The 11,135-nt window shown below is 51.5% G+C and overlaps 1 protein-coding gene across 2 annotated transcripts in view; it reads left to right on the top strand.

Annotated features, from left to right (window-relative positions):
• The first annotated feature begins 741 nt into the window (after positions 1 to 741).
• Positions 742 to 11,135, top strand: part of Epb41 (erythrocyte membrane protein band 4.1) — a 149,300-nt gene continuing 138,906 nt past the window's right edge. The window contains exon 1 of one of the 2 annotated variants that reach the window (XM_029476056.1): positions 742 to 930. Coding sequence is in view for 1 of the 2 variants with exons in the window: in XM_029476060.1 (XP_029331920.1) it covers positions 5,462 to 5,484 (23 nt within the window). In the remaining variant the exon portion in view is untranslated. Of the gene's footprint in view, positions 931 to 2,211; positions 5,485 to 11,135 lie in introns of those variants that run through there. The other variant, XM_029476060.1, reaches the window with a different exon arrangement.

The following is an 11,135-nucleotide window of genomic DNA, read 5'->3' as shown; positions in this document are numbered from 1 at the left end:
GGTGGGAATCCCAAGGCAGATTTGGCCTTAATCTCATGAAGAGCTTTTGAAATTCTGGGGTAGTTTAGTTAGGATGAGACAATGCTGGGAGTCAGCCAGCTTCCTGACCTTGGCACTATGTGAGCAAGGGCAGGTCTGAAATTCGAGGAAGAGGAGGGGTCTTAGGCCATTGACTACATATACCTCTTCCAGGGCTGATGGGGGCAGATCATTGGGAAAGGAAGTCACTGAGAAGAGGGACAAAGTAGGCATAAGAGAAATCAGAACTCCAGGTAATAGACACCTTTTTGGGTCCCAGACTTGCGTTTGATGTATACCAAATGTCACTTATCCTCAAGAAAACATCAGAGGATTTCTAGTTGGGGAAATTGCAGATTCCAAGAAGTGGATTGCTCAAGGTCACACAGAACTAATTAGCGAAACAGGTGATCCAAGTAAGTCTATGTCGTCAAGGTCACTTCCCTAACTCTCCTAGAACAACCCCCATTCCAACCTAACGCCTTAGGGTCAGCACCACGTGGCAAATTGCTTTATACTTTTGCAACATGACGTCAGCGACCATACCAGCCAATCCAGGAACTCCATGTTTCCCCTCCCCTGATTGCTCTGAGTCTATCAGGAGCTGCTCTAGGCTGGGCGTCCCGGCCTGGCCGCACCTGCAGCCCCCGCCCCTTCCCGGTTGCGACAGTCGGGCTACTGTGCCGGGTCCTGCCCGCCGCCCCAAAGATTGGCAGTTGTCTGCACCAATTACAGGACCTCCCGAGGGGAGGGCGGGGCCTCGCATCAGAGTTGCCCTGTCAGTGCAGGTGGAGGCCCCCGGCGGGGCAAAGTGGCAGGAACCTCTTAAAGGGAGAGAGCCGTGGAGAGCGAGGACGTGGCCCGGCCCGGCCCGGCCAGGTCCCTGCCAGGTCCCTGTCCTGTGCAGCCCAGGTGAGCCTGGACCGCCTTAGGGGGTGGCCCCGGTGCCTGGGAGGGACAAGGTGCAAGACCCAGAAGCCCGCTCCTAAGGAGCCCGGCCGTTCCGGGAGCTGCGAGCCGAGGGTCACAGGATCCTCGGCGCGGGTGCTGGAGGTCCTGAGCTGCATGCTCCAAACTTGAGGTCCCTAGGGGTTCTGGAGTCACAAAGTCGAGGGGGTGCGGAGCTCCGGAGACAGCGAGCAGTTGCTGGAGTCCTGTCGTGGGTGTTCGTCCGCAGCAGGTCTCCGCGCCGCGGCGCAGTCCCAGGCCGACCCGCCAGCCCCACCCTGCGCACCCGCGTGCTCCTGGGGACCCAGAGGGCGGTAGGAGGGGGACCCCGGGAGCCCTGCTCGGGTCCTTACGTAACTGACTCTTGAGTTTCCGGACCCGGGACCCGCGAGCTGCGGCCCTAGCTCTGCCGGTCAGGGTGGCCCTTGAGTCACCGCCCGGACGCACGCACTCGCGTCCAGGCTGGGACTTCCTCTGCCTCAGGTCTCCTGGATCTGCTCGGAGTCAGGCTGCTACTCTGTCGTCTCTGGGTTCCCTCTCTCACATATTTCCCTGTCTGCCCTCTGTGTTTCCTCAAGAGTTGTCTTGGTCTTCAAGCTGCACTTTCCCGGGGGCCCCACCTCTTTGGGGGAGGACCGGACCTCTGCAGTCTTGCAGGCTGGAGGCGGAGACTTATTCCGCGGGACCCCTGGCCAAAAGAATCTGCCCTGAAAGGACAGGGGAGCACTCTCCCTCAAGGGTTGTGTGGTTATTCCAGGGCCCTCGGGCTCCCCCCACCCCGAGAGACAATGGCCGCATTTAACTGACCCCTTAAATTCCTGCAACAGGGAGAAGGCAGCCCCTTCTATTCCCAGGGAGCCGCCTTCTAAACGTACAGGCTCTAGGAGAATAGCTGGTTCCGGGTGGACTTTAAGGAAGCTGGAGTTCTAGGCATAGTTGCTTGGGGCCAAGTCAGGGTCGGGTCCTCAGCTACTGAAGGGCAGGGGGAGAGGCCAGAGCACTGTCGCAGAACCTCTCCTCCCCCACACTAATAAGTTCTTGTCCACATGTGGTCCTCACCCTGATCACAGGCCTGGATGGGGGTCTATGCTGACAGGAGGTTGGGGCGAGGAAGGGAGGCTAGAGAGACTTGCTTGGGAATGGAGGGAGGGAGGGAGGGAAGGGGAGAGAGAGAGAGAGAGAGAGAGAGAGAGAGAGAGAGAGAGAGAGAGAGAGAGAGAGAGAGAGACTGGGCCTGGTGACTCCTTGCCATCAAGGCCCTCCTAAGGCAGACACCTCAGAAATAACTTTCAGTGGCTGCCTGTGGTATCTGCTGCTGTTGTGTGCACAGAAGCAAGGTGTTACCGCAGTTGTAGGGTGGGAATTTTTAACTGTGGGAATGGGGGAGGGAGACTGCAGAAGGAGATGCAAGGTCTGGGAAGAAAGGGAACCAGAGGCTGTAGGGAACGGAGCAGGAGGGCAATATCAGTACCACACAGATTTTGCACTCAGAAGAACTAGCTTTGAATCCCACCCAGCCCAGCTGTTACTGTGTGACCTTACCCGACTCACCTCATCTCTCCCAGCCGGCCCTGGACCTTATAGGCATTAAGCAGAATCAAATGAAGCATTACGTATTCAATGGTCAGATTGGTAGCTGCTGTGAGATTGTGCCAGTGTGGGGTGTTTTAGGAAGGGGATGGAGTGGGGGAACCCCAAGGTTTCCCTGTGTGTATAGGAGAGTCAGTCAAGGCCTGTGGGGTCCCAGCAGCATGGTGCTTGGGTGAACTGGTTGGAGGTGTAGGTGGCACCCCACACCCCACTGTCTATCAACACATAGTCACACTGTCTAGACAGACCAAGCTGGCTTTACTCCGTAGGCTCTGGGTGCCAATAGAAGCTCCCAGGACTCCCAGGTTGCCCCACCTATCGGCCAGTGGGGATAAGGCTCTGGCTGAGCCAGCACCCTCTCCGCAGAGTGGACCCTGGCCAGCAGCCTGGCTGGCTGCATTGAACAGGAATATCCTGGGCTGGCTGGGAAGATGCTGATGCAGGGGCAGGCCCAGCATTCTGTGAGCTGGAGCTAGGCCCAGCTGTTAGGACCTGGGCACAGGGTGAGACAGACACGAGGGTCAGAGTCAGGAGGAAAGATACAAAGAGAAAGGCCTAAAGGGGACCCTGAGGCTGAAGCTAGGAAGCCTCATTTGGTTATTTCTTAAGCCTCCTGGGCATCTACTACGTGCCACACAGGTTTCCCAGGAACAGAACTGGAGAGGATGCTCACATAGGCCTCATTGCCAAGGTTGTGGTGGCTGAGATCTGTTGGGATGGCAGAGTGGGTTTATAAGACAGGTAGGTGTGTGTGTGTGTGTGTGTGTGTGTGTGTGTGTGTGTGAATGCACACGCACATTCAGAATTTCCCTAGTGCCCAAGGTTTATCACAGGGCAGGCCTCAATCCGTTTGTAGTCTGTGGGCCAGGTACTTTTCCTCCTGGGTCTCAGTTTCCCTCTATAATATTAAGAGGAAAATGAGCCCTGAGTCTGGGTGTCTTCTAGCACCCATTGTCATTGTTTCCTGTATTGGTGACCTTTGACAGCAGAAGCAGATCACACCTCATGACCTGGTTTAGAGCAAGCTCATACTGTATGAGGAGCTAGAATGGCCTTAGGTTGCACTTGCCTGTCGTGAGCCCACAGACAGCTTTTTGGCCTTGTTCTCTAATTAGTTATGGCCCTTGCCTATGTGCTGTTCTCGGGTTGTGTGTGACATTAGCTTGGTTAATCTTTAGCACCTCATGAAGCACCATCCTTGCTTCATAGGCATTCATGAGGGCAAATTGACTTGAGCAAAGTCTCACAGCTGTCAAGTGGCTGACTTGGAATTTGAACCCCAGAGCCAGCGCTTGAAGCCCCTAAGACATGAAGTCTTCATTTCCCAAAACTCTACCCATACTGAGTGCTCATTCCCTAGTCCTAACCTGTAGAGATACCTACTGATCCTGGACTGAGCTCTGCATTCTGGGATGTTTAATCCAGGAAGCTGGACACAGGCTGGAGAAAGAGATAGGGGATGCCTGGAGCCCACTGATATTTGTTCACAGAGCCATATCTCCAGGTCCAAGAGCTGGGCATTAAAAAGTAATATTGAGTCCACTTTGGGCCTTTGCTTCCTCATCTATAAAAGGTGGATTTGAGTGAATGCAGATGTCCCTGGATGCTTGAGTGATTAGTGGCTGAGGTCAGCTGTAGGAGCAGACCAGGGGTCAAGGTGCCAATGACTGAGCCAGGAGAGGTGGCTTCCGGAGCAGCCTGCACCCTAAGCTGGCTGTTTGACAAGAAGAGTTTCAGATGAAAGTATTCAAAGACTTGCTGGAGGCAGTGCAGATGTACTGCAGACACCAAGGGGAAGAAATGAAGGAAAGTTTCCAGCACATAATCCAAGCAGACATGAGCTTTGGTCACTTCACTTGGAGACCCATATGATGGCACCAAGGACATAGAAGGGAGTCCCTTCACCCTTGCCCTTATCTGTGAAGTGGGAACAGTAACAATTTCACCTACACAGTGTTCCGGAGACTGTGAGGAATAAACTGGAATATCTGTAAAATTGGGAGAATATGGTGGCTGGTCATTGTTCAATCCAAAGCTGCAGTACTGGGTGTGCGTGTGGGGCGGGGCACTTGCCATAGCCCTGATGGGACTCTGCATGGTGGGAATGTGCTGGGGGACACCTTAAGGTCACAGCAGTGCTTACAGACTCATCACAGTGACCAGACACTGTGCTGGGACTTCGTTTTTCATTATCTCCCTTGGTCCCAACAGCAGCATTCTTTTGAGAAGATGGTGGTCTCACCCACACTAGATTCTGGCAAAGTCCCCATCCACAGCCCCTTGTAGTCATAGTAGCTACAAGTTATAAACAAATGATATACCAACCTCTGTTCAAAAAGTCTTACATAAGTGAACTCTTACGTGACTCCCACGTAGCCCTAAGCGGCAGATCTGAATGCTGCCCTCTGTGTTACAGGTGAGTAGAGGAAGCAAGGAGGGAGAAGCCAGGGAATCGCCTGAGTGACACCAGTGGTAGGGCTGTTTGTGGAGGCAGGATTTGACCCCAGATACCTAAGGTCAAATGCATGCATCACAGAAGTTTTACTCCCCTGCCTCCATACTGCAGTGTAGGGCTCACATGGGCATGGCCCTGTCTGACTTCAGACGGCATCCTCAGGACCTGGCGCCTGGTGCGGCTATGAATGCCCATAGGAGACTGGCCCAGGGCAGCCTGATGAGCTCAGCGCAGATTTTCAGATGATAGCTGCCTGAATGGTAGCTGGTCATCAGAGTGCCAGAAGCACTCGGGTGGGGGTGAGGGCGGAAGAGGGGACAGGTTCCCCACTGGCCCAGGTGCAGCTGATCAGGACCCCAGAGTTTGATAGCTGTGCTGTGTCTCACTTCTGTCCTTTGCTTCCATGTGCCACCGTGACGATGGCTGCGCTGTCCTTCCTTGACTGGCTGTATGATCACAACGGCTACTTTTGGGTGAGTACTTCTTTGATGTAACTGGCTGTACCATGCCGTTCTGAGGGCACTGGGAGGCACAAGGGGTCAGGGCATGTGGAGTTAGATTCTGAGTCTCTTCTTTCTTTATACTTGATATGATGGCTACTGATTTTGGGCTGGGCTGACAAAGGCCCAGAGGTCTTTAGGACAGATGACTTGGAATAGAATCCTTCCTTGGCTACTTACAAATGCCTCTTTGTATCACCCTTTCACTTCTGCAAAATGAGAATATTGATACCTTCTAGATGTATGTATTTGTTCCTCTACACAGGACCACGGAGGGCAAGGGTTTTTGTTTAATCTCTTCCCGCTATGTCTCTAAGCACGAGAATAGAATGATGTGTAGTAGTGCCCAGTGAACGTTTTGATTGAAGATGTTTGTTGAGGATCTACTCGGGCACCCAGCCATGTGCTTTGTGGTGGACTAAATAAACAGTTAATGGATACAAAGCAACCACTATCATTGCAGTTCACAAAATGCAAGATGGATACAAAGTATACATTATTTTTGAGGCTGGGAAAATGTAAGACCCTTATCTCACCATCCAGTTGTGAATTGTGGGTCTAGGACCTGAGTGGGGCATCTGTCACCAGATGGAGGAACAAGCAACTGGATTTTCTGAGAGGGTGTGGCAGAGCCTTTAGCTTTGCTCTGATGGGAAACTTCTCACAGGGCAGGCAGGAATGTTTGATGTGAAGCTGAGCAGGGGGAGGAGGGATTCCACAGGGTTCCCAGATATAGTCACATTCCTAATGGTGTGATCTCGGACAAGTGGTAAACTTCTCTGGATCTTGTGACCTTCCCTGTGGCATCCACATCACAGGACCTTCCCCCAGCAGCTAGAAGCAGCTTAGCATGGGGCTGATCAGTAATCTTTGGCTTCCTCTAGCCCTAGGCTCCTTCTGGAAGAGGGTGCAGTGAAGTGTTCGTTTTTTGTTTTGGCTCCTTCCTCCTAATTTTAGCTCTTATTAGCTAGACTAGAATACAGGAGTCAGGAGCCCCTGAAGGCCCCAGCACTGGGATACAGACTTGCTTCTGTCTGGTGTGATTTGCTGTGTGACACGGCTCAGTCGCCCTTCTTAGTCTTGGTTCAAATCTGACTTGTGGAATAGGGTAATGAAGGGCTCTTCCCTTGGAGAGTTGTTTAGCTCAAACAGGTAGGTAATCATTAAATTGGCACCATTGGTCACTTGGCTTTAGCTGGGAGAAGGGCCCTGGAGAATTTTGTCCTCTTAGGTGTAGGTGACCTGAGAAGTTCATGTCATACCTATACTGCTGTTTATCTTGTTTTCCATATTCTACTTGTCTGCTGTTCTATTTTAACCCCTTTAACTTATTTTTAAATTTTTATTTCTAATTTTTAAATTGTATCATTATTATTATTTTTTTTTAGATCTATTTATTTTCTGTACACTGTCGCTGTCTTCAGACACACCAGAAGAGGGCATCAGATCCCATTACAGATAGTCACGAGCCACCATGTGGTTGCTGGGAATCAGGCCCTCAGGAAGAGCAGTCAGTGCTCTTAACCGCTGAGACCAGCCCGAAATTGTATTGTTATTATTATTTGTGTGTGTGTCAGAGAGAGAGAGAGACTGGGACGTTGGATGCTTCTGTAACACTGCAGATGTGAGGAAATTAGAGGACACATCGTTTTGGGAGTTGGTTCTTTTCCCTGTGCATTAAGGTCAAGTCCTTGTCACGCCTTCCCCACTGAGCCGTCTCAGTCTCTCTCACTAGCCCTGTGTACTCTTCCAGAGACCTTATTTCTTGTCTCCCTCCCAGCGACCTTCTGAGCAATGGCCCTGTTTTTCTACAGAAAATATTTGTTTTCATTTTATATGTCTGGGTGTTTTGCTTGCATGTATATCTAAGTACAACATGTGTGCCTACTGCCCTCAGAAGCCAGAAGAGGGTGTCAGATCATCTGGAACTGGAGTTCCAGACTGTCGTTAGCCACCATGTGGGCACTCTTAACCCTTGAGCCATCCTAAAACAGCAGGCTGGTGTCAGTGGCCTCTCTGTCCATCTTTGATACCCAGCTCCAGGCTACTGGGGGCGGCTGCTCTAAACTCTGATAGAAAGCAGGAAGCGGCTGGACAGCAGGGTGGCTTGCAGGTCAGGCAGACCTGGCTGTGACCCCACACTGTTTGCTTACTAGTTGTGTGACCTTAGGCCAGATAGCTTCTCCGAGCCTCAATTTCCTTATCTGTAAAATGAAGACAATATTAAAAAAAAAATTCCTTCCCTCCTAGGGTTCTTGTGAGGGTTAAATAACAGGGCATACAACGAACACTCAATAAATGGTGGTGACGGCTGTTATTACCCTAATTATGATTATGGGCATCATTCTGAGAATGTAAAGATGTCCCTCTTAGGAGAGTGGACTGGGAGGACATTGCTGGGAGCGGGTAAATAGCAGAGCTAGTCTGACAGGTTCCAAAAGGTACTTGTAGGGTGAAGGGAGGGAGGTGGCTTCACGGGAGTATGGATGTGTCTCAATTTCCTGGCCATCTGCTTTTCCTGGTGCCACTTCTGTTCCAGGCTCTATGCTGGCACGGCAGGGCTAGAGCTGACTCTGTATGGACCCTTTTCTCTGCCCCTGGGAAAGCTCAGTATCTAATTGGACTGAAGGGCTCTGCAACCTGAGTCCAACTTTGGCTGAGACTGAAGTGTGAATAGGTGTTTCGTGTAGCTTTCGCTGCCCCGCCCTGCGTTCCCGGGTGAGTAGGTGTTCTTAGGCAGAGACTAAGAGAAAGGCCATTCCTATTGAGAGGAACTATACTTTCCAGGATGCAGAACCGGGTCCAGCACCCTGCAAAGGCAGGCTCAGGCAATGTGAGGCCTGACCTCAAGGCTGCGGGGAGCCATTGCACGTTACACAGGGAGAGCGGGAGCAGGGCCACCTGTTTAGCGGAGGAATGCTGAGATTTGGGGCCGGGAACTGTGCCATGCAGCAGTGGGAGATGTTAGGTCTCTGTGTGGGGCAGGGCCACGGGAACATAATGATGGACTGCAGTAGACAGGTGAGAGAGAGGACCGAGGTGAGAGTGAGGCCTTGGGGTTGGGGGTGACTGGATCCAGTGGATACTTGGGCTGAGGGGTACCCCTGAGCAGAGGAGACAGAGCAGCATGGGGGGAAGGAAGCTACTTATCTGCGTCTCACTACCTACCCTCTTCAACTGCTGTGTCTGAGCTGGACATGGAGGCTCTTGAGTTATGGCCATCAGGACTCCTCCTACCTTAGGGGTTCCTTTGTGTGATGCTGGTAGCTGGTAGGTCTGGCAGGGATAAGCACTCTTTGGTGTGGGTGCCCAGCAAAGTCTGTGTGGAGTATGGGGACTGACTTTTGACTCCCCACAACTTCCTGAAATCCCGCCCCTGTTTGCCACGCTCCCTGAGATAGCCTGGGTCTTTTGGACACTGTTCCTTCTTTTCTCTGCCTTTTCCCTTCTTATCCCCACCCCAGGTGACCCACGTGACCCTTTCAGAGGCCAACAGTTTGGTTCTCTGCCAGCTCTGTCACTGACAAGCTATGTGCCCTTCAGGCACGGTTGCCCTCTTGGTACCATAGTTTCCACCTCAGGGGAATGGGGACACGCAGGATTTTTCCTCAGAGAGCGGGTCTGAGGCATCAGTGATGTGATCCCCCAAAACCAGCCTAGAGTCTATACTGTGCATCCCCCCAGGAACTCTAATGAAATAATCATGCAAGCTCTCCACCTCCTCGCCCCTGTCCTGGCAGCCACGCCAGTTGCAAAGGAAGGAAAAGAGTAAGAAACAAGCTTAAGTCTCCAGGGGGGTCCTGGCCCTCTGCCGAACCAGCTCGCCTCCTGACCCTTGGCCCCCTTGGCCTCAGGCCCGAGGACTCCTAGTCCTGAAGCCTAGGTGCCCTCTGTCCCCTACCCTAGATGAGCCTCTCTGGTTGGAGGCCAAAGCCAACAGTGGTCCGGAAACAAGGACAAACACTTGGGAAAGTTGTGGCTTTCTTTTTCCCTGGAAATTGACGATCAGGCTCCCTTTCTTCTGGCATGGAGACAGGAGTTAGGCATGAAGGTCAGTATCTCTGAGGGGCATGGCCAGTGCTTCTGGATATCTTTCCATGCAGAAGCAGGACCCTTAGACTGGTGTGGTAGCCAGTGTCGCCAGAGGACTATGACTCTCTGGACTCCCTGCTCTGGCCCCTCAGTGAGTGTGTATACTCCAGTGATGGCTTCACTTCTGTGAGCCTCGGTTTCCCCTGCTGTGGGTGGGGATGGTCTTGCTGTGAGGATGTTGGTAGGGAAAAGGAAGTCCCAGTAGATCCCTAAGCACGGACTGCTGTTGTCACTGCAACTGCTGCTTTGTCTGTCTATTTGACATAATGGTCTGACGATGAAGTATAGGCTTCTCTTCAACTCACAGCAATCCTCCTGCCTCAGTCTCTTGAGTTCTAGGATCACAAACTGATTTTTTTTTTTTTTCGAGACAGGGTTTCTCTGTGTAGCCCTGGCTGTCTTGGAACTCACTTTGTAGACCAGGCTGGCTTTGAACTCAGAAATCCACCTGCCTCTGCCTCCCAAGTACTGTGATTCAAGGCGTGTGCCACCACACCCGGCAAATTGCGACCTCTTAAATGTCTGCCCTATTCTACCTGGAGTTTAATATACTTCCTTTTTCCTTTTTGGATTTGGTGTGTGCATATCATGTATGTGTGTATGTCGTTGTGTAGTATATATGTAGTAGTATATGGGCATGCCGGTATGTGTATGTGAAGACCAGAGGAAGATACTGGGTATCGCACTGGGTATCCTATATCACTCTCCGTCTTATGTCTTTGAATCAAGGTCTCTGAGTTCAAAGCTTCGGTTATTCCTCTAGGCTGGCAAGAGCAGGCCTCAGTTATCTTCCTATCTCTGTCCCATAACATACAGTGCTGGAGTTAAAGCAGTACTCAGACCACATCTACCTTATGTGGGTGTTGGATATGAACTCAGATCCACATGATTGGGAAGCAAATTCTCTTAACCATTGAGCCCTCTCTCCTCCCTCCCTCTTTTTGGAATTTTAAAGTAGGGTCTTGATCTGTATTCCAGGCTGGTTTGGTACTCTCTACACAGCCCATGCTGTCCTTAAACTCACATACTCCTGCCTCAGTCTCCTGAGTGCTGAGATTACAGGTGTGTGCCGCCATGCCTGTCTGATAGGTTTCTTATTGAAGAAATGGAACCTGATAAACCAGTTTTGAAGCCAGATGCTCAGCGTCCAGCCTTAGCCTCACCTAAGGTAGTTTCTCTTCTGCAGTTTCTCCTGATTAGATGCCACTGTGCACACCCTTTGAAGAGTCAGATAGTAGAAAAGGTCCCGCCCTACCCAGGTCTAGGCCAAAGGGACAGAGATGGACTGTGAGTTCCTTGGAACTCAACAAGGAAGATGCAGACTTCTGCGGAGGCCAGAAAGGTTTCAAAGAGGAAACCTGGCCAACAACCCAGACTGTAGCAGGGTTGAAGTAGCCCCAGCTTCTCCAGCTTTTCCTCTGCCAGGCTTTGGAGGTCACCATCTTCTCTGCCTCTGCATTGATTTATTTTTATTTTTTTTATTACGTATTTTCCTCAATTACATTTCCAATGCTATCCCAAAAGTCCCCCAT

Source organism: Mus caroli, chromosome 4 (genome assembly GCF_900094665.2).
Source record: "Mus caroli chromosome 4, CAROLI_EIJ_v1.1, whole genome shotgun sequence".
Classification (NCBI taxonomy): domain Eukaryota; kingdom Metazoa; phylum Chordata; class Mammalia; order Rodentia; family Muridae; genus Mus; species Mus caroli.
This window is presented reverse-complemented; position numbering and strand designations above follow the sequence as displayed.